This window comes from Nipponia nippon, unplaced genomic scaffold (assembly GCF_047370975.1).
Source record: "Nipponia nippon isolate SJK-2023a ecotype South Korea unplaced genomic scaffold, ASM4737097v1 scaffold_3, whole genome shotgun sequence".
NCBI classification, from domain to species: Eukaryota; Metazoa; Chordata; class Aves; order Pelecaniformes; family Threskiornithidae; genus Nipponia; species Nipponia nippon.
In genome coordinates this window covers 58918670-58944664 of record NW_028262347.1, presented here as the reverse complement: position 1 = coordinate 58944664, position 25995 = coordinate 58918670, and the positions used below count along the sequence as shown (strand labels likewise).

Below are 25995 nucleotides of genomic sequence, written 5' to 3'. Positions count from 1 at the left end.
TACTGTTCTATTGTTTAAAGACAATACTTGATCTTCTATTCATCCCAAGAACAATTGAATTCACAATATCCCACGTTACACGAAGTTTAAATAATGCTAATGTAAACATGCATCTTCCTTGAAACCTCAACATCTCAACAGCTTAGGCTTGATCCACGCTGGATCCTCTTTTGATTACTGCTGTGCCAATCACAGCTAAAATACATTTTCTATTTCTATCCCATGCTTGGTGTGGGCTTGTCTATAAAGGAGATTAGCCATTGATTGCTTTTTGTTGTCTTTGTTGCATATGGCTTGGGCAGTGCCATGAAAAAAATCAGTCATGATTGCTTTCTTGGTAAACTATTTGAGTGTTGTTACACGACAGGGGCTGAACCAATTTAACAGCTCGCGGCTGCTGAAGGCTGTCCCTGCTCCCTTGTCCTTCCTTGTCTGGTCTCACCAGCTTCCTAAAGCTGGCCCCAGTTTTCATTCTCACCTGTAGATAAACTGATACAGCTCATGAATCCTGCGAAAAAGTAGCTGAACAAAAGGAATAAATACAAGGTTTTTGACAACTTACTCATCTGAAGTGGCTCAAAGGATCAGGTGAGCATTAGGGCTCTGAAAAGCAAAAGGGAGTGGAAAGCAGCACACCCTGCCCAAGAGCAGGATCTGTCCCTGACAGATCAGCTCAGCTGCCTAGCCTTGCCACACACGCTGAAACAGCCCAGCTCTCGATAAATGCAAATGCCAAAATTATTTTCAGAATCTTCAAAGCCATCAAAAATCACCATTTTCTACCTCATTAGAATCATCTTGAAAGAGAACAAACTGTGCAGCTTCTGGTGCACAATTATGCCGTGCCATCTTCCCCTTTCTCCACACCCAGCTGGGCCTGGATCCTCGGGTATTACTGCCAGCGCTGCCTGCCAGCCCCGTTCGGCTGAGCTCACCGCGCAGGGTTTCCACACCAACAGGAAATCCTGTCTTGTATGTTTAATTTCTTGTGGCTGACAAAAAGCTGGCAGTAACGCTGGATGCAAGTGATCTGACCTAGCTCCGTGAGAGGTGGCAGAGCTGCCTCCCTGCCCTGTAGATGATGGAGGTACATCGTTTCCTAGATGACAGAATTAAGATCACCAAATCCTGCAGTTGCAGCGAGCACAGGCTTGACATCTACTGCAATGGGCTACATCCATCCATGCAAACTGCTCCAACCTCTTTTCTACCTAGGAGCTGTGGGTGTTTGAAGGGGCAGGAGGGAAGGACCTGTTTAGGAGAGAAGCAGCAGAGACAACAGGGGCTAACTGCTGAACTGAGGTTTGCTGGGGAGGGGTTTCCTGCTCCATGAAATTCCCTGGAAGAAAGCAGCATGGCTGTGAGGCAGGAGGACGTACACCGGGTTCTTCAAGACTCTGCTGCAGCCGTTGCCACAGCTGCTCTGACAGCTACTAACACCACGGCTCTCGTCCTCGCTGCTGCAACAGTCACAGCAGGTCCAGCACTGGAGGCACTTTTTTTTTTGGTAGCATGCCAGAATTTTCCTGAAGAATGAAAGCAGGAAAAAAGAACTAGTTCATTTTAACAGTTTATATCTCCTTCAAAGCTGAATATAATTTAGCGGAACGTAAAAAGGCACTTTGTTCTCTGATGGTGCTTGCCCTACCAAATGTCAACAGCCTACTGCAAACAATGGAAATTTTAAGAGCTCCTTAGTGAAGGGTCACAATTTTTGTATGGAAAATACTAGGCCATCTAAATACAAGGGTCAACACCAAATGCCCCCATAGTAATTTTTTAAAATCATGTATACAGGCATGTTTGTATTTTCCAGCAGACAGACGGTCTGGCCAAATAAAACAAGACCCATGCTTAGGTCATCCATGAGGACTAACCCTCTAATCTCTAACCTTGAAGACATGAATCACTGTGCCCACAGACCCGATTTGTTCACTCAATGATTACCAAGAACTCCTACTTACAACCCTGCACAGCAGCCGGGGAAAAAAAATCCTCAGCAGTGTTCACAGCCTCTGAAGAAAGCATTGCAGGACTACACAGCTCAAATGCTCCCCACCATGACTTAAAAAGCTTACTATGTGACCAAGAAGCCAGCATCCCCCCTCACATGTCAGGTTGTGCAAGAAGCCTCCTCCATGAACCGCTCGTGCACACGCCATATGATGGCTAGATATACACACACTTCCAGTCACACCATGGCATAGGAGCTATAGCATCATGTTTTATCTTAGTGCTTCATTCCCTGGAGTGACCTTGTACCAGCTTTTAGTTACTTTTCTGTAAAGAAGGTAAATGAGAATCATCTCCTCTACAATGGCAACAGGGGCTGTTGATAATAACAGTTTTAAGAGGCTTAAAGATACTAACAGACATCAGCTATTACCAGAACCCGATTTTCTTTCTTGAACACGATGTACCTTTATCATAGATGCAAGGGCATTGCGCAAGGAAAGGTATATGCATGCTGTGTGTTTCTTTCCACCCAGATGACATGAAGGCAGCAGATTTTTCCAGCAGAGGCCATAACTACATTACATATAATAAATTTGAGAGATCTGGCACCAGAGAGCTTTTGCCTTCCAAGGCACTGACAGTTTGGTAGGGCCCCTCCTGTATGCTCTGTTCCAGCTGGCCCTGCCTCCTCTCCCTGTCTAGAGCATTCAAAATCAGCTCCAAAACGTGCCAGACAAATAACTTAACCCTCAGGATGCAAACAACACAGAGTACAAAGCGAATTCTCTAGAAATCACGGAGCAAAAAAAGGTAACGAGACACCATGCAACAACCTCACATCCCTACAGGAGAACTCTCTATGCCCAAGCAGCTTTGCACTGGCCCTACAAAATTCACTTAGAGATGAGTGCAGAGAACTATCTAAACCTCAAAGGGGCCAAACAGTCCATTCTCAAAGATGGTCGAAATTCAAAATAGCCAGGAAACCAACCTCCTGTGCAGGAAACCATTTCAGGTCCTCAGCTTTGAGATGCATGAGTAAGAGCATTTCATATGCAGGATAGGCCCATGCTGCAGAGAGCGTCCTTACCCTAGCTCCCGGCTCCATGGGATATACTTTCAGCTGAGAACAGCTGGCTCCATCGTAGCGTGTATTAGTCAGTGCTTAGTTATGGCAGCATGGGGTCTGCCAGAGCTATGCTGCTATCAGTACATGAACTTCCTCACCTAAATCTGGGTCTGGATTTTAAAGCTCTTCAAAATAGTGGGGCCAACCCAGCTACAGCCAACCCTGTTAAGCCCAGCTACACCAGTATGCTTTGCTGAGAGGAAGATGGAAGCATTAAGGATTTATAAACCAAAGCACTACCATAGTTTACCAACTGAACAGACAGTAAACAAGCACCAACAAGCCCTTATTAGGGTTGACCTGTTGCCCAACAAAACACAGATGTTTTCTAAGAAACCAGACTTTAAAAGGAAGCCACACAAAGAGCACAGATTTCTAACAGGATTTACAGACCACAGCCATCCCAGCAAACAAAGTGATGAGACATAGTTTCTCAGTCATTTGTTATCCTCTGACTCACAAATAAAAGATTTTCACACAAAACAGTGAGATGGGGGTGAACAGTACCACAGGGTACCATTCCAGAGATCTTAACACCAGGCCAGTTTCCAGGTCTATACTTCCAGCTCCTTGTTCCTGCCTTGTGCCATCCCCAGAAGTGTGACTGCACTGTAACCTGTTACCGCTGCCATGGAAAATCCATCCACCTGGACCCATGCCTACAAAAGCAGCATACATTCAAAACTCAATTTGAGAGGACTCAGACATGTAGACTGAATCCATATAAAACTGGGTTATAAAAGACAACTCCATGTATTTTTACCCAGGCCTTCTACACAAGTAAATCCAGCTACAGCACAGCACTTCTTCCTAAATGACATTCAGCCCAGTCTCACTGCAGACTCTTCTAGTAACTCGTATGAAATCCTAAACAAATCTTAAATGTATGATCCAGTCATCGCTGTCTTCCACCAGATGGTCACTACAGAAGTTTCTATGTCCTGTTGGTGTCTGCACATAGCTTTCGCAGAGCAAGACAGACAGTACAATAGCTGCTGACAGCTGCGGCGGCACAAGCACCCGGGCGCAGAAGTACTGTGGTCCCCAGCGTAGCTGTGCAAACAAAGCAGGATGCTCAAGCAGCACTGAGCACACAAGTCCTTAGCAAAAGGTGATTCCAGAAATCACCCTGGTGAAACACATCAGTATAACAGCAGCGTCTCTTCTAACTCTAACCAACATCAGCAGGAATAAAGTCCTGCCCTGTGAGAGGGCTGGACCTCTCTCTCATCGTAGGAAGAGCTTGGAAACAAAAATCATCACAAAGAGGCCACCTTGTGTCAGAATGTTTGTTCTCCAATACTGGCACGTAGGACTTGCTATGTGTGATCGGTGGCCAGTACTATTCAGAGATGAAAAAACTAAAATACATCTTGATATCCAGAAGACAGGATTCCTCCTTCAGATGTCCAATCCACTCAGAAAGCAGAGTCCCTTTCAGCAACTTTCCTGTCGCTGTACTTCAGGCCTCATCACCATGCATCAGCAACTGTAGGTCAGAGCTTCTTGGTCTATCGTATTATTTACCTACTTACCTTAACGCCTCATGAGTAGTTTTCTGCCATTGCCAATACTTGTGTATCATGAATTACTTGTATATTTAAATTTATTTACTGGCAAATACAGACTTAAAATTCTACCAAATTCTTGGTGAGAAAGAGCTGTAGTCTAGCTTGTTATTGCTTTAGCCTCAAACTATAGGCTTATGGAGGTGTTTTGCACTCTTGACACCAGAGTAAAGCTAGATGAGAAATTATATCCACTTAAGATATTTTAGGAAGCGCAAAGCGCCGAAGTGTTTCCCCAGAGGCTGAGATCTGAAGGCAACAGGAGCTTCCAAAAATGTTTGAGCTCCCAGAGCTGTATTGCTTGGGTCACAGAAAGCAGTGATCTACCACAAACATACACCATAAAGAACCTCGCAGTAGAGATATGAATTTACTTAGAGAAGGAAAACGATAACAGCATTACCTCCCTTAAAATCCAATGTTAAAAAAAAAAAAAGTAGCTACCATTCTGTCACCTTTAATAAATGACGTTATTAATAACTTCATTAACTGAAGTTATTAAATGTGACAGAATGGTCACCTTTACATAAAACAGCTATGTATTATCACTGCTGTAGCTGATAATGCACAGAACCCCTTTATCAACTGGGTTCCTCATGTTCCCCGCCAGAAGCAGTTAACAGCCTACAAGCAGTAGCCATGCAGTGAGCATGTTTTAAAAAAAGGCAATGTCTCCATCTGAAGCCAGAGCCTGAGAGAATTCACACCCTGTACTGTGCTATCCCACATTCATCTGCAATCGTCATCAATATAGTCCTTATTTTTATCTTACACATCTCCTTTTTTAAAAATGATTGAAGATTCTTGAGCAAAGAGCATTTCATCACGGTAAATTCTGAGAAACGTCAATTCTGACTCCTCATGCTGTTGCTCTCACAACAGATAAGAAGGATTTAGTGCACAGACACCTGTATGAACTACCAAAACGATCCACTTCACTTGTTTTTGTGGACGCAGTTCATGATTCAGCTTGAGAACAGATGAATTTTCCTCTTGCAGGCAGTCCAAACCGGCCTCCCTCTTCCCCAGGAGACTCTGAAGTCCATCTGATTCTAAAGTCCAGAACTGACCAGAGTATCCCAGCCAGTTTTATACTGGGAGGAAAACTGCTTCTTGAAGCCTAAGAGGAAAGGACTGAAGCTATCAGCCATGAGGTGCAAGCACAGACACTATCATAGCACAAAGCTGAAAGGACTGGAAACATGTTGAGAGAAACATGAGCTTTTCTTCTGCATACATAGTCCAGTAAGGAAGGGGACAGCCTACCAGCAGCTAAGTAGAAGAATACTACCTTCATGTCAGGGTCCTTACACACACTAGCCAAAGAATGTCCCTCAGAAACTGGATAATAAGATTTTGAAAGGAGTGCTAAATTGTTTGGCAACTCTTCTATTCCCTGATAAGTTGCTCCATTGTTTAAATTAGCCTAAATGACTAAGAATTTTTCTCTTATTTCAAGGTTAATTGTGTTAAATCTCAGCTTCCAACTGTAAAATCTTATTATGGCTGTAAACAAGACCTAAAAGCCCTATTAGTAGGTATCATCCATGCATAAGCACCTGTACAGAACAGACTTGTCATCTCCCAACCTTTCTTTAATAAGCTGAGTAAATCATATACCCAACACCTCACAGAGTTAAAAAGCCACTCATCTTCCAAGCCCTAGATTATTTTTTTGGTCCTAAACTGATCTCGGAACTCAACAAAATTATGCAGTCAGTCTTTTCAACTTTGAACATGAGCAAGATCACATCTCTCCTTCAACGTGATAACCCCCTTTCCATTGTTGAAGCAACTGTCTTCAATGATGACTAGTACTCTCCCAAATCAGTGTTTTCCAAAGAAAGCTTTCCATCCTTCAAGCACAGCCCGGTTCCCACATACTCAGTACTCTGCACTGAGCTGCATCAAACACGTTTTTGTTGGATTTATTGTCAGTTAACCAGGCATTTCAAGTCATTCTCTAGCAGTAACCTTATCTTTCTCTTTCCTCCTCCTCCTCAAATAGTTTTTTTTAACCGCAGACCTTACTGGCAAGGTTTTAATAATACTGTCTCCACGGGTTGATATGGATACTGAACAGGACTGCAACTGAAACAGATCCCTGGGGAAACTGACACTAGAAACAGTCTTGATCACTGATGTCTCCCCAGTAACTACTATTTTTTATTATCTATCATTAAAGAGGTTTTTAATCCCTCTTATGTGTGTTATGCTTATTTGAGATAAGTGTTCTTTCTTAAAAATCAAAATTGGTCACTTGGATGAATTCAACTGGTTGAGCAATGTTCAACTATATCAGTATTGCTTTATACAATCTTGTCAAAATAGACAATACAATATTTGTCTGAAAAGATGTGTATGACCTCATACAAAGTCACACTGAATAGATATTAAACCATTTCTTCAGATTCTAATGTTTTTTAAAACATTCCAAAGTTACTTTTATCTTGGATCAACATATGGATAATCAGTTCACAGCTCTTTGGGTCATCCCTTTGAATTTTTTCAATAGTGAATCCTGGTGGGCAGCATTCCAGCCTTCTGCAACTCCCCCAGCTTACAAGAATTGGCTAAAAATTAACATTAATGAATAAAAGAACTTCTTGCTTTGGCTATTATCTTTGGACATACCTTATCTAGATCTGCTGTTTTTTAAATATTAGCGAGCACTGTCTCATGCTCCTTTGTTATAAATTATATACAAAACCAGATATGGCACAAATACCTCCTGTCACATCATAAAAACAGCAAGCTGGTTTTTTTGATGTTTTTTTCTGTTTGTTTTGTTTTGTTTTCTGGTGGGTCCTCCCCCACCCCGAAACACACAACTATTTCCTAATTTTATATTGGACCTACACCTAGATCTTTTCTCTTTGCATGTAAAAAATTGCCACCTTCTCTGAACCTACATCACCGATATCTCCGTGATTAGCACACTGCCTTTCTCACCTGCTTCTTTGCTTAAGTTTGCAATTATATTCGCTGCCATTTACTTCCTCCTCCTCTTTATCCTCCCTGCCTAATGTGCAGAATGCTTTGTGTTTCACTAACACAGTTTCAGTGACTGGGGAATCATGCCTTTTTGGCCATCAGTATGATTTTGTTGAATACTTTATATCTTTCATTAACACCTCCCTTTTAAAGGTACCTTCCTGGGCAGTTATCCTGCCAATTGTTTAAACTCAAAGAAACAGACTCTTCTAAAGCTCCTTACATTACTGCCTGATGCCATATTCTGTTTGCACAAAGTAAATACAGACAAATAACAATCACTGGTACCTAGGCAACCGTGGGATTTCAGGTCAGCTATTAACTCTTCTTTATCTGCTAGAACAAGGTCAACTATTGATTTATTCCACAGTGGGTGCAGTACTGTGTGCATTAAAAATGACCTATTCCTTCTAGAAGCTTTCTGGAAGTCTTTTTATTGGCATCATGAAATGTCAAGTAAATATTACCTGTTTTAAGCAGACTATTTTATTTGCCTCCCTATGAGAAGCATATACATAAGGCAATGTTTGTTCCATTCCTGAGGATATCTCAGGGACCTGTTAGAAACATGTAATAGGTGAGACATGGTTTGAAACCCAAATAACTTGAATTTGTCAGGAAATCCTTATGTCTGCAGCTCTCACGAATGGTGAAGGTTTAGAAAGTGTTATGTAATTTCCATTTAATCACACATGGGACAACACGTCTGAAGTCCACCTCTACTCAAGTCTGGACGAAAGCATTAGCTAATGTTCTGCGCCCCAGGACCAGGCTGACCTCTCGCATGCTGTTCCATCCTCAGGGGACTTCCTTTACTCCCTCCCTACCATCACATTTATTTCTTCATCCACTGCTTTGCTGTCTAACCAATTCCTCTCTTTGTACAGTAGCTTGGGAAAATCACTCCAGGCAAGGATTTTGAGTCTCTCGGATATGACGTTGAGGAGATGTGACCTGACACACGGAAGGGAGAGGGAGAAGATGGGGGTTACAAGCCACAGCTGAAGACTCAGACAACCATGAGTCCCCTGTAGAAGAAAGGGTAGGTTTCAGTGAGTCACCCAAGGGAAAGCATCCTGATCCTGAAAAAGAAATAGGAGCGAGGAGGATTCAGAGAGAAATGCTCTCCTGCTTGAGGCTCTGAGCATGCCGAGAGAAGCAACAGTGAGAGAAAAAGGGCCAGGTAAACTAACAAAAGGTATTACATGGAATATACCACTTACCCCAGTTAAAATCACATCACTGCACTGGAACTCAAGATGATGTTTAGAGAAAAAATAAGCCAACAACAAACAACTCGGGGAACAATAGAAACCAACTCATATAGTGTTATTTCCCCACCCCTTCTATGTACAACCATTTGGGCACCATTTGGGCCAAAAAAAATGATGGGAAACCTTAATGAAAGCAGTTAGGCTGCATTTTTTACAAGTCACTTCTCAGGACAGCAGGTTCATTCACATTGCCTGCGTGTCCTCACCTGCAAAGCAGAGGTAAGAGTCACCAGGACAGGGATGTTCTTGTCATTTCTATTTCATCCACATCCCCCACACCAGGAGCACAGGGAGGAACAGCATGAAGGTGAACGAGCGTGAAAGGGGCCAGTCCTCAAGTCAAGCACTGGTCTGAAGGGAAGGGGCAGCAGCAACGTGGAACAGTTTATGTAAGCAATGCAGCTCCCAGGAGAGGAGAGCAGCAGTAGCACAGAGCAGGACGTGCTAAATACAGATTGTAGCAGGTGGTCCAAGAACTGGCTGTGATTTCAGCAACCGGTTTCTCCAAACCGGACGGAACTGCCTACCGCACAGCCCTGCAACAGCAAAAAGCAAGCTAAAAAACACAAAAGCAGAGCAGGAGACTGAGAAGATTCAGCAATCACAGATTGCCAGGAGATGAGTTTCACCCTGACAACATTCCCACAGATGTCAAGAGCGTGACAATCTAATGAACAGCACGGAAGCAAACCCAGGCATCTTGCAAAAGAATTATAGACCCGTAATTTTGGCTGGGACCTACCTCCAGAGGTCATTTAGTGTAGCCCCTGCTCAAAGCAGGTCTAATGAGATCTGGTTGGCCAGGCTGTGTCCAGTCAAGTCAAATACCTCCAAGGATGGAGGTTCCACAGCCTCTCTGGACAACATGTTCTTCTATTTAACCACCCTCACAGTGAAAAAGACACACACACACACAAAAAAAAAAAACAAACAAAAAACCCAACAAAACTTTCCTGATATCTAATTGAAATTTCCCATGTTCCAACTTGTGTTTGTTGTCTCTCACTTCATCGTTTACACACAACCAAAAAGAATCTGGCTACATCTTTTCTGTATCCTCTGATCAGGTAGTTGCAGACAACGAAAATATCCCCCCTCTGCCTTCTCTTCTTAAAGCTGAACAGGTCTCAGATTCTGCTCACATGCTGTGTTCTCCAGCTCCCCAGCCATCTTACTGGAGCCCACTGGGCTTGCTCCACTTATATGAAGTGCACTTCTTGCCCTGGAGAGCCCAAACTGGACACAATATTCCAGATGCAGTCCGGCAACTGCTGAAGACAGGGGGAGGATCACATCCCTGGGCCTGCTGGCTACTCACTGACGCAGCCCAGGGTGTGGTCGGCCACTTTTGCCGCAAGGGCACGCTGCTGCTTACGTTCAATTTGTTTTCCATTGGGACCCCCACATGTTTCACTGCAGAGCATCTTTCTAGACAACCAGCCCCCAGCCAGTATTGCTGCAGGGGTTATTCCCTCCCAGATGGAAGGCTTGAAACTCACTCTTGTTGAGTATCTTAAGATTCCTGTCAGCCCATTTCTCCAGCCTGGTCAAGTCTCTCTGAATAGGAGCCTTGCCCTCCTGCATTTTGACCACTGCTCTCCGTTTGGTCTCATCCACAGAATAGCTCCTTACGGACACAAAAAGCTTCAAGAACAAGGAGAAAAGATCTCTCACAATATATAGCAATTGGGACTCTTGCTGGAGACCATCCGTGAAATTTTTAACAATTCTACACAGTTTGTTCACTTTGTACTGCCCAAGCTATGAACGGATAAGCCCAATTCTTCTCTCATTTATAGCAGCCTAAGCTTGAAGTCCATGAATTTGACACATTTACAATACTGTAACACTGCTCTCTGTGTGAGAGTGTGTGTGTATGTGCATGCATACACACCCACACAGATGGCTCAAGACATGCAACAACTGAAACAAGAACACTGTAGAATTTGGAGGAGCAACTGGCTATGCAGTTAGGACCAAGGTATACACTCAAAGCCTAAGGTGGCAACAGGAACTTTAACTTTGGTCTTTCCTGACTTGAGTCCTCTGCACTGCACCTTAACAGGCAGCAACTGTTAGCTTTATAAATAATAAGAAATATTTCTGAAGACCTTGAAACACGCCATCAACCAAGGATGCTACCATCACATCAACAAGTCAAATATCCATGATGATGATGATGATATACAGATAACTTCACCTGAAGGTTAGGTCATGAAGCATCTAGCTCATTTATCTCTGTGTTCACATGGAATGAGTCACCACCTATACTCCTGTGAACAAACTCTTCCTCAAAGAGCTTATAAATTGAGAATGATGAATAGCATACAAAGATTAAGGAAGACAAACTATTTGCTCAAAAGAAAAAGAATGTGTATCATACACAATGTAAAATACCGTTGGACTTGCACTAGCTTTTCCACATGCGATTGCTAGTTGGCCAATTCCTTGCAGCAATTTTTCATCATAGAAGTGGATCATGAGGAAAGACATAAATATTTCAACAAGTTTCTAAGCAACTGAAAAACAGTGCTTTCCAAGGGATATATTAAGTCAATATTTAATCCTAGTCTTTACTGGGAAATAAGGTGAAGTTTTGTCTTGTTTGGTTTTGGTTTTTTTTTTTTTGTGGGTTGGTTTTGTTTGTTTTTTTGTTTTTTTTTTTTTTTACAAACCAATTGTTAGGTTACACTGAACATCTTGATATGAACACCACAGTTATAGTTTTCATGCGTATTTACCAGCTGAGGTAAATGCTACCAATTGTCCCAGTCCTGCAAATATTTTACAGTGTGCTGACTAAATTGAGGGGGAAGGGCTTTTCATTCACATGAATACACCAGCACCACGTGTCCCACCTGTGGGGAAGGAGAACCTGCCATGCCTTAAAAGGCGCTAGTAACTTACCCCGAACATCTGCCGAAGGTCAGGATCTCGAAAGCGGAAGGGAATGTTAGACACATGAAGCCGTTTTGGAGTGGATTTGCTCTCGGTATTCTCACTGCTCTGCGTCTGTGATTGCTGTCCATCTGTCTGTGCCCCTCCTTCTGTCTGCTGAAATCAGAAAGACAAAAGCATGTGCGTGAATAGAAACCACACAAATTCCTTTCACGTGCTTTGTCTAGCTCTTTTTAGGTATTAGTACGACACTTGCAATTGCAGTATCTAGCACTTGACAATTATTTTGATAAAGCCAGTAACGCTTTGCAATTGATCTGTTGTTCTTCCCCTCCCTTTCCGTGAGGAAACAGTAATGAGATCTCAGCCTCCCTCCCCTCACATCACCTTTTAGCTTAGTAGATTTGCCTTTGGTTTTCTTAAATTGCTTCTCTCTTTTTCGCCTGTTCTTCCTCACTTCAGCTGCCACCATATGAAAGCTCTAATGAAGAGGCGGATCTTTCATATCCTGAAGCTGGGAGGTAGTACCGCCACTCTAATCTCATGTGGCAGGATGTTCATGCAATCATCAAAATCCCACAGCTGAAGTGGCAGCTCTTCACTGGGCCAATACCAGAAATGCATCCCCAGGCAAAACGGCATCTGCTCTGTCAAGCTCCCTTCAGAGAAACATTACCCCAAAAGGAGATCTATAATTAAATGGTAAAATCCATATATGAACAGCTTACGGATGTCTTTGATTAACTTTTCTCATACATTTAAAAGTCAGCCCAGGGACAGGAAACAGTTATTGCCACTGCAGGATTTATAAAAACTCAAAGTACTACTTTCTGCTACCAGTTCCATAGCTAAAACAAGGGAATTTGTTCCAGCATTCCCAAGCACTGACTGGTACAGCAAAGCCAGGTCAAGGGGTGGGCCAGGGGTACCTGTGCACAGAAAAAGTACAGCAAGGCGGCAGAGGAACAAGGGAGACCAGTGTGCCAGAGGAGAGACCTAACGCCCCCAGAGAGATGACTGGCAGGGGAGAAGAAAGGAAGAAGAATCTCAGCCACTTGTGTTAAGCTTAGACTAAGAAGTGGTAAAATTTGAGCACAGCACTCCATATAAAGGCAAAGGCCCCTTTGCAAAATGGTTTGATGAGAAAATGGTATTTTTCGCACTTTAGTCAGAAAAATGACCTCAAAAACTCAGAGCTACAGAACAAAGTAAACTACAATTTGGTCAGTTTTATTGCTCTGTCCCTTTCCAAGAGCATGCATTGACAGGCCAAGGTATTCAAAGAGCAGCCACCCACTCACTCTGTCTCCTACTGCTTGCCTCAGCCTCCTAGGAATCATGCTTTGACCACCTGTGTGATGTACTTTTAAGCGTCATTTCGTTTCTTTAGATGCCAACCTGACTTCTACCTTAACCCATCAAGTGAAAAGAAGTTCTAAGAGAAGGCAAGGACCGTGTAATTGCTAGAGTCAGCCTTTTTTAGGCACCTTCAAGAACACACACAGGCCTTAGAAATAAAGATTTAAGGGGGGGGTGTGCTGTTTTGGAGCCTCCCCCCCACATTTTAAATACATAATTTATGTATCAAAGAGGAAAGAAATCTCAGGGGAATTGCCCACACTGACTCCCCAACCACTGACTGGACTTGCTAGACTGCTTTGCACGTCATTCAATATACAACGCTTCACGAGTATTTGGAAAGAAACATCTCTCCACAGATAAACTAAACTGGCAACATTAAGAGAGCTTCTTCTGGCCAGAAACGTCTCTTACAGACATGACCCTGAACTTGTATATTGGTTATAAAGCACTGACAAGAGCAAGGAAGCAGAAAGCACTGGGGTCTTGTTGCGCTGAGCAAAGCAGTGGCAGCTTTCCATTTTATTTTAGTAGGGCTGCGCAGGCAGCACAAAACATGTTTGATCTGGTTAATATAAATTAAGCTGTGACAGGAAGAATGAAGATACCGCCCTGTGAGTATTTCTACTTCCCAGAGCCGTGCAAGTCTCAGGACAAGCCTAGCAGGATGAAGCATTTTATTTGGCTAAGACTCATCCATCCCCCAAACATCCAATTTTCGAGAACAACCTCAGAAACTTCCATTTGATCGTATCTAAAAAGCTGCCTCTCCCTCTCCAAGTTCCCCCTCTTCTCCTACCCTCACCCCTATGACAAAATGCATCTCCAAACATAAAGAGAGTGCACCCTCGACGCAGCTGGCTTGCTATTAAATCACACCATGCTATTTGGTGGTTTTATTTTTATGACTCCATCAGAGTCCTTTGCTCCTCAGGGCAAATCTGTCCAAGAAGGACAAAACATAGGAGTAGCCTATCCATCACCACCATATACAACACCTGCAAGCAAGTGCTCCAAAATAACTCCCCAAAACCATCAACACTCCTGCTAAAAGGGATCTCTGCAATCCATTTTGGAGCCCTGCTAGTGCAATTTGCCAAATCCCATGTTTTCTATGGCTTTGCATGGAATTGGCAAGTGGGCGAATACCCATGCACACAGGTGCATCCTCAAACATACACACTAGTGCATCTTCTGCAGTGTGAATGAGGAAAGGCACAGATTCTGACTGGTGATGACAAAAATGTTTTAAATTCAAATACAGGGTGCGCAGGACTGGATCTGCCGCTTCCACAGAGGAGGAGGCTGGGAGGTCATCTGCACTCCTCTCCCATCCATTTGTTCACAGGCAGAGGGCAGAAGTCCTTTCTTACCAAGGGTGCGATGTATCATGTACAGTGGCCTGCTCAAAAACACTCACAGCTGTTCCTGCATATGGCAGAGTGCTGCTGCCACATAGGAGTCATTTTGCAGCATGTGAGATGTGTACAGTAAGACAAAGGCTTCAAAGAGCAGAAACAATAGAAGGAACAGGGGATCGCAGTCCACTCTAACCTTTTTGACTACACTAAGAGTCCCCAAATGCTTTTCAGGCTTTCACATATCCTGATTTTTCAGCAGTAGTTTAACATTAAATACCTTCTCTCTCTGGATGCTGTAGCTCCCTCATTTCTATCGTCCATGGCCCTAAGGTAAGATTTGAACTTTCAGCCACTGTAACATTAGCTCAATACATTTGTTTACTGCCACACATTCAGCTACAACATAAATGAAAGAAATAGTCTCCTCAGATCTTGCCTTTTTTTTTTTTTTCCCCTTCCCCTTTTATAGTTATTCCTTGTCTTAATTCATTAGGAAGGAGATGAAAGGAAGGGCCTGGAGCCTGTTCTCAGGCAGCACATAATGGAGACTGGCAACAGCGCTACCCTGACCAAGTCAGATGATAAAAGCCCGCATTTCACCGAGTGCCCACTCCCCACCCTCACTCCTTCCCCACACCGAGTTTCAGCTCCTTCCTTCTGGCCTCATGTCAACACTTCACAGCAAAGAACCTGCCCTCTCCCTTCGTTACAGAGATTCAGCTCGGAAGGGAGCTAATACATGTTCCCTAGGTCTCAACGCCTGTCATCAGCCAACACAGAGACATGCTGCAGCAAGGACCCTGCGTTTAGAAACAGTACTGGATCCACCTTACCTCCTCAGCATAGTCTGTGTAACACGTGCAGGTGATAATGTCATGTGTGATACAAGCTTTGAGCTCTGCTCAAGGTCACCGAGAAATGCATCAGAGCTCAGGACACGCACAATACGTGCTTCACTTTTAACTGCTTGCTGCCTGTGCCCCCGTGCCAGCTCCTCCCTTAAACCTGCCAGCAGTAAGGAAACCCTAAGCAAGAAGAGGCAGCTGCCAAGAGAAGCATGGATGTATACAGGTGCACATATGCATGTAAAAGGGAAGAAGGGCACCTGGCAACACGAGGGTGTTCTAAAAGGTTTGAGGGCAGCTCTACAATCATCTTCCCACCTCTCGACTAGACTCTTCTGTCGTAAAGCAGCTGGTGAACAAGCAATTGCCGAGGATTTCTCCATGGTGGGAGGGAGGCAGGGGCTCCAGCGCCACCTGAGCTCCGAGCAGATCTCCATCTGCATGGCCAGATAGAGGGCTACCTCCCTGATGAGCCAGACAAATACCAGTGTGACAGGCCAGCACAGAGACTATTAATACCCAGCACATTCTGTTTCCATCTCCCACTTGCTTCTAGAACTGGAATCGCTTCAGGTCCAAGTTATAGAAAAGCAAAAAACAACCCCCCATCCTCTCCCCCAGGAAGCAGGCGGTCCAAAATGTTGTGAATCAATGAGGAGGTTAAGAGCCATAAATCCCTGCAAAGAAAATATTTACAAAATACAAACTGCAACTAATAACTATTTAAAAGGGGACTTGGGTGGCTTACAAACTCTGGGAGACAGACTGTGCTCACTGCTTCTAGACCAGTCTCGGATCCAAAAAAAAAAAAAAAAAAAAAAAAAAAGACCTTGTTTGGATCAAGAGCTTGAGGAACTGTATGGAGACAAGGACTGAAAGCTATGACTGGCAGAAGGCAATCTTCCCACCACAAAGTAGAGTGCAGACAACGTGGGAAGATCTCTGCAACTTCTAGTGAAGAAGCCACGTCAAAACAACCAGTCACCCACCAATGAACAGATATCCACTGAGCAGGTTTGGTGGAAAAACAAGTGAAGAATTAGGCATTAGACGCAAAACCCCTCTCTGCACCACCACACGCTACCAGAGTAGGACTGAGGTCCTACGTATCCAAGAGCAAAGGGCATGGGAACTTCTGCTGCTTAAATGACACTTGCTTAGGAGACAGAAGACTTCAGGGATAATAATCACCTTTCAGCAGCAATAAATACAGTTTTAGAATTATAACCATGTACTTGATTTTTCAGGGATGCTAGCAGTGTTACATTAAAAAAAAAAATTGGACTACACCACAGGCATAATTAACAATGTGCCCAAGTACTTTGTATGCCAAAAACTGGACAAAAAAAATTGCTAAGGATGTACCAAGTAACTGCTGCTAGGCTTTTAACTGTTTTCAATATAGTCAGATTAATTCAGGGCATATTTTTTCTGAATGCTAGTTACCTGTTTTCAGACATACTGAGTCATTTTGCTCATTTTTCTCATTAAATAAAGATATACCCCACCTGAAGTCAGAACACAAGCCTAACGTAGGAAAGCACATAGGAAGCTTCGCTACCTATCCTGTACAACGAAGACATCTCTGATGTGTCAGGTAACATTTTCCATTAAGGATGTTTAAAATTATTTTGTTTTTCTGAGCAGTATTTTTAATAGTATTCTTTGGTGCCCCCCCCCCACCCCTTTTTTTCCCTTTCAATAAAGTGGTGAAATGAAGCCCCCTGAAAGGCTTGCTCTGCTGGTCACAATGTCAAACCCTTTGTGAGCAGTTCCAGCCCATTCCTCACAAAACAGGGATGCCCTGACCAGGCGAAGGAGGCAACAAGAATTCCCAAGATGGTGGTCACCCCTGGACTGCTCCATCGACAGTGGCACAACAGCCACACAGCGACAGACTAAGATCCATCCACCCCACTATCTTCTTTCTGACAGCGGCCAAATCTGTGGCATCTGTGGAAGAACCTAAGGACAGGGCAAACATTCAGTGACTGCTCTCCAGGACAGCCTCCAGCAAACTGAGCCAGCTGATATCTCAACTTCCAAAACATCCTATGGACAAGAGTTCCAAGCTAAATTCTTCATTATATAGAAAAAACATGAAACAAAAACCTGGTTTTTTTTCTTCATACGTGGCACCCCATTATTTCCTGCGTGCATCCTAGTATGTGAAAATGGGCAAGTTCCCTATTTTATTTCCCATACCATTCAATATTCTATGTACTTGTCATATGCCTTCATTCCTGTCAGCTCTTTTCGTAAGTGAAGATTTCATTTCTTCTTATAAAGAACCTGCTATATCCCTCTCATCATCACTATTATCCTTCCCTGTACTACTTCTAGATCTGCTATAACCTTTGAGAGATATGCAGAAGTACCACAGCTGTATACACTAATATAATGATATTTGCTGATTTATTTCCTATTTCTCTTTAGAAATCATTTTTAAATCTGCCTCACTAGACACAAGTCTACAAGTGCTGACAATAATCTGCTTCATACTGAAAATAATAAAATAATCTGCCTCATACTCAAAGCAAATTCCTGATGTTAAATGTCAGAGTTTGCTACCTCAAGACAGCAATTTCCAAGCTGAGGTGGCCAAACAATCAGCAGCTAGCTACTTATCTGAAGCTAGTTCTTCCTCATGTCTACCTGCTCAGCAGTATCAAAAGATAAGTGAGGATATTCATTAAACATATTCTTCACCTGAAATACCTCACATGAGCAATTGCTTTAATTACTAAAGTGATGAAAAATAATTACAGAGGAAAATTCTGCAATCTCAGACTAGGCAAGAAATACCCAAGGGAAAGTCATCATTATAACATCATCCATGTGTTACAAAAGTCAGCTGAGGAACCCTTGGTGCCATTGGCTCCCTTCTTTCCAAACCCTTGCTAGATATATGGGGCACAGCCAGATGACCGAGCAGCTTCCCTGTCTTGCTTCCAAACACGATACATAGGGGTCTCCCACCACAGACGTGTCTCCTTGAAGAAATCAGCAAGTCAATATCCCTTTATGGTATAGCAGATGAGTTAAGTATGTTTCAGTATGGCACATCAAGAAGCCAGGAGACACGATGCTCAGTAATTAAATAATGCTTTATATTGGTTCATGACAACATAACACCAAGGCGACAGCACCTGCCATTTCCATGCGAAGTAATTTACATAAACTTATTCCTCTACTTCTACACCTCCAGCTGCATTCCATAATTTATACAGACATACAAATTCTTCCCTCTGACATTAACAAGAGAAACGAGTTGAATAATCAGCTCGCAGTATTAAGTGCATTGCATTTACTATCAAGCAAGCTTTTTTAGTTCAGTGGATGATTAATCTTCCCTCCGCAGGTAGAGTACCAGGAGATGCAGAGAGCTGACAATTGCTCTCGGCTTCTGGCCATGCACTCCATACGCTTACCTTGCAACAACAGCATTTGCTGGATCCCTCCAAGAGCTGCTCTAATTCATTAACCCAGCAAAAGAATCGGACAGCTTTCTGCCAGGTCAGTGAATTAAAGTGGCTCACATAACAAATGCCAGAGCCAGTAAATAGGAGTGGGAGTTTGCGCTTGGAGCCAGATCTCTCCTTTCTGACAGCAGTGAATCTTTAGATCAGCTCAGCTGCCAGAGGTACTGCAGCCTAATTAGCATCTCCACTCACAGCTATCTGTGCTGGGTGTCTCCATTAGGGATAAGCATGCTAATGTAAACCAATAAGGGGGAAGAGGGAAGAAACCAGGCAACCCAGCACCGTAAGAAATTAAATGGAGAGTGTCAACGGTTTAAGAGACAGGCTGCAACAGGCAGACCGAGTAGGCCAAATATGGTCTGGTACCTCAGTCTATTTTTAATCCAGGTCTTTCAGCTGTGCTTTGGGACAGTATCAAGAGAAAGGACAGATGCTTGGAGATGGAGACCGGGAGACTCACATGCCAGGCAAGAAACAAAGCCCCACAGATGAGGCTTGATCCTACAATGAAGAAAGATTCCAAAATATTAAGCTGTATTACACCATCTATTGTGCCAATTTCTTTTCCATGCCCCTGCTTCGAGAGCTTTGAATGCTTTCCACTATACTCAGACCTCCAGAACCACACTCATCCCTAGCTGATGACACCGACCAGTCATTCCCCTTTGCTCAGGGCTTTTAGACTGCGTAGGAAGGCACGGACTTTGACTCTCAAAGTTTATTTTACTTAAGTTCACTGCCAATGTTTGACCTCAGGCTTCCAGACCACTCTATTAACTCAGACACCACCGCTAATCTCAAATCATTCAATGTGACTTGCCTGCCAGAATCTGCCATGTTTCTATGAAAAGGTGGTCCCACCCAGCATGTTAGGGCCCATTACATTGCTGCCTAACATCTTACCAACCAGATGAAACTCTCCTTTCCATGAGGGACCTTTAAGCCACTCCATATTCTCTGTTACTTTTGCAATTATCCTGAAGGCTACCAGCCTGAAAAGCAGGAAAGCCCCGCTGTCTGAGCACAACTTTTGCTATCTCGCTCTGTCCTGCCAACTGGACTAAGCACAGGCCTTGTTCTTAAAAGCAAGGAGAGACCTTATCTGTCTGGCTGAAGGAATTTCTGAATCATCCCATGGGAGCACAGGCTTCAAGTCAGCAGCTAAAAAATCCAGCGGCTGTTCCGTCTGGGGTATCACCTTCACACACATGACAGCAGCTGCGCTTGTCAGTCGCAATAATGGGAGGGAGGGATCATACATCACCCGCGATGACTTTTTGCTCTGTTAAAGGTAGCACCGTTGTTTGAGCAAGACAACAAAATGGTGAAAGGGAAAGATGCCTTAAAGCACAGCAGTCTAGTCCACGTGGACTGAACATGTATGTCAAATAAGTAATAACCAGCATGTGTCATGGACAAGATGCTTGACATCAGCTGTAGATGTTCAAGGTGAAATAACCAACCCATTCTGCTGTATTTTAATAGCATGCTTTAGCTTGAGTAACTACTGAGCCTTCTTCCTTCCCCTAGTTCCTACATCATTAATCAGCGTACTGAGAAGGAGAAAAGTTACAAGCAATTACATCCCAAGGCAGCCCACAGGATCAAAATAACTTCATACAGAAGGAGTCCTAGACAGAAAGATAAAGGGACTCAGAAGATCCAGGACCCCGTGCATGTGAAAGTCTGGCATGTGAAAGGCCCTTGGCTGAGGCGCCTTCCCCCTCCCCCTGGATTTCTTCTTGTGCCACCATCTGGGATCCTCTGGGTTTGATCAGTCCCAGCCATAGCAGCAGCAGCAACGCGCTCGTCTGCACCCCTACCCTTTCCCAGCTAGCTACGGTCTGTAAGCTCGACTCTGCACACTCAGCTCGCACATCTTTAACCACGTCAAATGGTCAGACCAGACGTGCCCACCTGTTTCCAACAGCCAGTACAAGCGTTACGTGTTATTCAGCCTGCTTCTCAGATAACCCCTGCCAGTCTGGCTCCCTCCACAGCCTCCCAGCAACACCACTGCCTCCCAGCAGTTTCCCAGCAACGCTCCCTCCCGCACAGACGGGCTCCCAGTCTCTCCTCGCAGGCTAGCCAGCCTCCCCGTGCACTGTGGGCTCCTCGGAGCCGGCATTAGTTGATGAAACACAGAGCTCGGCCCTGCAGCACCACAGAGATGGCTCCTAATATGGAAGCGGAGCAGCAGGGTTGGCAAGAGCTTACATCCAAGGTCAAGGCTCACATCATTTCCATTAAAAAGAAACACTCTTAAGCTCTGGGCAAGGATGGGAACAGCAAAAATACATGGGGAAAGCCACTGCCCTGTTTTATTCCCCGTTTCCAGCTTTCCCATCCAACTGGCAGTGCTCGAGATAACTGTTTGCTGGAGACGGGCAACCCAGAGCTTATGGGTTGGAACGACATCGGACAATCTGGTACTAAAATGATGACTTGCATTTCTGCACACTGCACCAACTCTAAGTTTTATTTCCAGCCCGATCTCTTCTCATTTACATTTGTGTTTGCTGAGTAAGGCACCTGAAGTTCCTTTTGCGTGCTTTCAATGTGCTTTACAGGGTTTGTACTCTTTTTCTTCTTCAAGATGCTGAAGTTGTGGTGCTCCCAGGATGAACTCCAAAAAATACCTCAACAAAGTCATAACCAGCGGTGTCAACTGTGCAGCCACTGCCCAGGACAGAAGGAGCAGAGGCACACGCCGGGAACCATGCACGCCCGAGCTGGCACTATCAGTTCTTCCAATCATTGGCACTGAATTCACTCAGTACTTACTGAGAGGGGGAAAAATAATCCCTACAAGCCAAACACCCAACTACAAGTAAAACTGAAAGTATTAACAGATTAAATCCGCCCCTGAGCACCGAAGGCTCTCACCATAAGGCTCTTTATTAGGAAGTTAAGTCTTAACAAGTGGCTTAAGGGGTGGATAAAGCTTTTCCTGGGATAATCTGCCAGCATGTTGCCCATTGCCAGTTCCAGGCTATGGGAAGAAGAAAGCAAAAAAAAAAAAATATAAGAAGGTGAAAATCTTTGTTTGGCTCAGTAGCTGAGAGGTCCTCTCCTATCTTTGCTCCCTCAAGCTCCCTGCCATCTTCAGAAAGTCAAAGAAAAGTTATTTTGTACTCTGCTAGCTTCCTGAAAACAAAAAGACCCTGGGATTACACCTACAATGCACGTGGTCACCCTAATCCTTCGTACTGTCAACCTTGCAGAATCTGCCTCCATCACATTCGTTGGAACTGTTTGCCAATTAACACAAAGTAATTTACACTTTTGTAAAGGACTGTCTTCAGACAACGCCACCATGGTAGAAACACCGTGATCCCAAGTACTACTGCCCTTTGCAGACACCTATTTACAAGGCAAACATGCACAAGGGGAAAGACAGGAACCTAGTAATGGAAGGTCAGAAGCTACGTTCTGTTTATGTAATTCTCTCCTTTTCAAGTCTACAGCTGATTTGCCGCATCCTTAAGAAACAGCCAGCAATCTAATCAATGGCTGCTTTTTCCCAAAGCACTGTGCTGCTCTCCTGGCTCTTCACCCTTCTGCACTTACTGCAAGAGATCCGTTCTGCGTGCTGGCCGTGTTCGTGCTCTGCTCTCCATGCGGCTGCGTGCTTCCGTAGAGCGTCAGATTGTGCTCGCTGGTCTGGCCTGCATAGTCCTGAGTGTGTGGCACCCCATACTCTGTGGGAATCCCGTTCTGTGGGGGTGGCGGAAATGGGATTGTGGTGAATGGCTGCACCATTGCATCAGGAGTTGCTGCTGGCTCCTGGTTACCCTAAAGAAAGGGAAAAGGAGAAAACAGCTTTATACTACAGAAGATGGATCAAAACATCAGCCCGAGAAGTGATATACGCACATGTGCTCATGTGCATATCCCACCCACCACCACCAGAATATTGCAGTCTTCTATTATCTTCTCTATCAAAAAGAACATGCCTTGCTCCTCTGAGCCATGACAGTGTTTTCTTAGTCTTTTTTGGGCAACTTTCTCACAACTGGGTGGCATATGGAGAACAAATTATGGGGCTTGCAAATTGCATACCCCTGTAATCTCACACAAGGCTTTACGCACAGTAAGGCATTATTTGGGAAGGGGGAAGAGGCACTGAAACATTAGAACGGAGAAGGAAACAGACAGAAGAACAGGGTTAATATGCCTAGAAGTACTATATCTGGGTCCATCTCCTCCAGCCTGACCCTTGTGGCTCTGCTCACAAGCAAGCATATTGGGTGGTTCAGAGCACACTCTTCTCTGTTGCGTTACAGCGAGAGAAACGAAGTTCTCATTTTAAAACAGATCTGTGCAGCAGCCCCCTCCTTTGCTCTGGCAGCACTGAGTACAGAGCGTGGGTGCTCAGGTACCAGTCGCTGCAATACCCCACTTGCTTTGTGCCGACAGTGCAGAAGACTCCGAAGAGCTGTGGGACCTGAGTTGAGAACACAAGCCTGGAGCACACTCACTCTCTCCCCAGTCCTCAGCATCACTACCATCACACAAGGCATTAATTACCCACTCCTCTCTCAGCTTAGGGTATCTCACAGAGACCTCTACACTAGTGCAGTGGACTTTTTAGCAGCTTTTAGCACTGCCTTAGATGTAGCTGACACCAACCATATGACTCAGAAATAGACAGCTGACTGTGCAAAATATACCCCCAAAAGACAGTAAAAAACCTACCCCACCATGCCTGAAAAACCACCCAAAGCAAACATGAAAGCATGCAGCCCTGCAGCCGCTGCAGGGATGTCACTGGGGGGGAAGCAGGGAGCTGCATTCAGCCACCTGCGGCGAAGGAGAACAGCCCTGACATTGAAACCCAACCCTGGGAAGCACAGGCTGCTGCACCGTTCCTACTGCTTCCACCACCACAGCAGAAAAAAATCCACGGAAAAGATTTATGAGAGGAGGGCTGTTTGATTTATGTGCGTGTCAACAGACTAATTCTGATTTTAAATTTTGGCTGCTGTTCCAGCCCTGGGTCCTCCCCCACAAAGCCCCGGAGGTGCTCGAGCCTATTCTGACACCAGCATGCTTAAATCAATGGAGTAAGAGAGAAGCAGACCTTATCCCGCAGATAGGAAAGGCGGAGTGGGAATTACCAAGCAGCCATTCAGCAGAGAGCGTACAGGGGCTGATGGACCTCCAGTGAAGCCAGACAAACCTTTCAGTCCCTTTATCAGCCTACCTGCAGCTTTCCCTTCCGGGCGAAGGATACAACGATAAATGCGGCGCACCTCCAGCCAGCACCGGGTCATTCAGACACTGGCTGAATCCCAAATTTGCTCTGACATTAGTCTATCTGGTCTGCCTCCCCTGGGGGCCACGTGGCCACGCGCTCCCGCAGCTGGGGAGAAGGAGAGGGAAGGGCATTCAATACCACTTAGCGGAGCTGAGCTGCAGCCGTGGCCCGTGCCGAACAACGGACGGTTTCATTAACTGAAGTCCAGCCGCTGCAAAGCCTTGCTGCCTGCAGAAACACAAAACTCCGCAGCCTTATCTGAGAAAGAAAAATTCAGGCAAGCGTGCCAGCCGCGGCCAGCACTCGGTTCCTTGCACGCGCTCCCCCGAGCCACTGCAGCCCTGCGTCGCACGCCAGCAGCTCTGCGGAGGTTTTTCACGCACCAAGCACGTTTTCTGAAAGCAGAACCAGGTTTCCCCCCCCCCAAAGGAGAGCAGCTCCTCCACTTCTGCTCACTCCTCCGCCGTTCTCAGCTTCAAAGGAGGGAGCTTCTGACTCAACCTAAACCATCATCAAGATCTGCAGGGCGAGTTTTACAACCGGGAGGGAGGAGAGGCTGAATGATGGTTATCCCACTGCCAACCAGGTATCAGCAACCCTGTTGCTCACCTACTCGGAGTATTTATCCCCTGTCATGACAGCTCCACTCCGTCTGCATACTGCCTCCTTTTCAAGCTCTTTTGCTTACAATATTTCATTATATCCAATTGTCTGCGTGCTTCCATACAGCCCACGTTGTCTGCCCGCTTCTTGTGTTTAAAATAGGAGCTAAATATGAAACTGATTTTTTTTTTTTTTTTTAGAATTTTGAAAACTGGTAGGGTAACCCCAAGAAAGACACAGTAGCAGAAACTATTTCCAATTTTCTTAGAACCACCTAGATTTACAAGCCAGCAGTACCCTGGATAGGAGGAAGAGAATGCTAATTAGCCATAAACAAAACCTATTCTGCCGTCCTCTCAACAGTGCAGGGCTGCTCCCCAAAGGACATACTCCAGCATTTTGTTTAATCTCACTCTTAGACTACTTAAAATGCCAGCCCATGAACCTTATATAATCTTATTTTCAAAGTTTTTACCCCTCAGTTAATACTGTTCCTTCCAGTTTAAACACATTTCAACCTTTTAAATATTTTCGCTCCCTTCTTCAATTATCTACAAATATCTGAAGGACAAAAAATGCTTTCTCTCTTCTGTTGCTTGTGGTGTTTTGATAATACATATTTATTTTGAGCTTAATCACACCCCGCAAGCCAAAATATCCTGGTAGCTTTATTTATTACTTCGCTCTGACCTTCCTAAGATTTTCAAATAAGGGATTTCTGGTGCAGAATGAAATGTTTTTAATACCATTGTCACTTGCCCTTTCCCCCCTCCCCCAATCACCCTAACATGCAAAAATCCTATCTTTTATTACAAATGTATCCTTAATTTAATGTCTCAGGTTATCTGTAGATCTATCACCATTATGCTTGTCCAGGTTTCATCAGCCCACGGAGTATCTGTATCTCAAATTACTTTTCTCTTGATATGATTACGTATACGGTTCCTGTCTGAATATTTTTTTGTAATTTTAATTTCCTTTGATGCTTTAGAATTACTTTTCTTCTGTTTTCACTAATGTCTACAGAAAAGGACTCCCGATGAGACCTCTGCAGGTTTCATGGCATACTGATATCCTCCAAACCCAGAGGAGATTCTACCTCTTCTGTTATTCTACCAAATTTCAACATTTGCACAACACTTCATATTTTCAAGAACTAACACAGTGCAAAAAAAAAAAAAAAAAAAAATCCCATTTATCGCCAAACACAGAACCTGAACTCCTTTCCCTACTTCTAACCCACCAGGGAAAATCCTGCAGTCAGAG

The 25995-nt window shown here is 44.3% G+C and overlaps 1 protein-coding gene across 16 annotated transcripts in view; it reads right to left on the bottom strand.

Moving 5' to 3' along the window:
* Positions 1–25995, bottom strand: part of RBFOX2 (RNA binding fox-1 homolog 2) — a 170915-nt gene that overhangs the window by 35431 nt on the left and 109489 nt on the right. For all 16 annotated transcript variants that reach the window (XR_015706266.1, XM_087764329.1, XM_087764318.1 and 13 more), the window contains 2 exons: positions 22437–22661; positions 11829–11975 (listed from right to left, as the gene is read on the bottom strand). Coding sequence is in view for 15 of the 16 variants with exons in the window: in XM_087764329.1 (XP_087620455.1) it covers positions 11829–11975; positions 22437–22661 (372 nt within the window). In the remaining variant the exon portion in view is untranslated. The remainder of the gene's footprint in view (positions 1–11828; positions 11976–22436; positions 22662–25995) is intronic.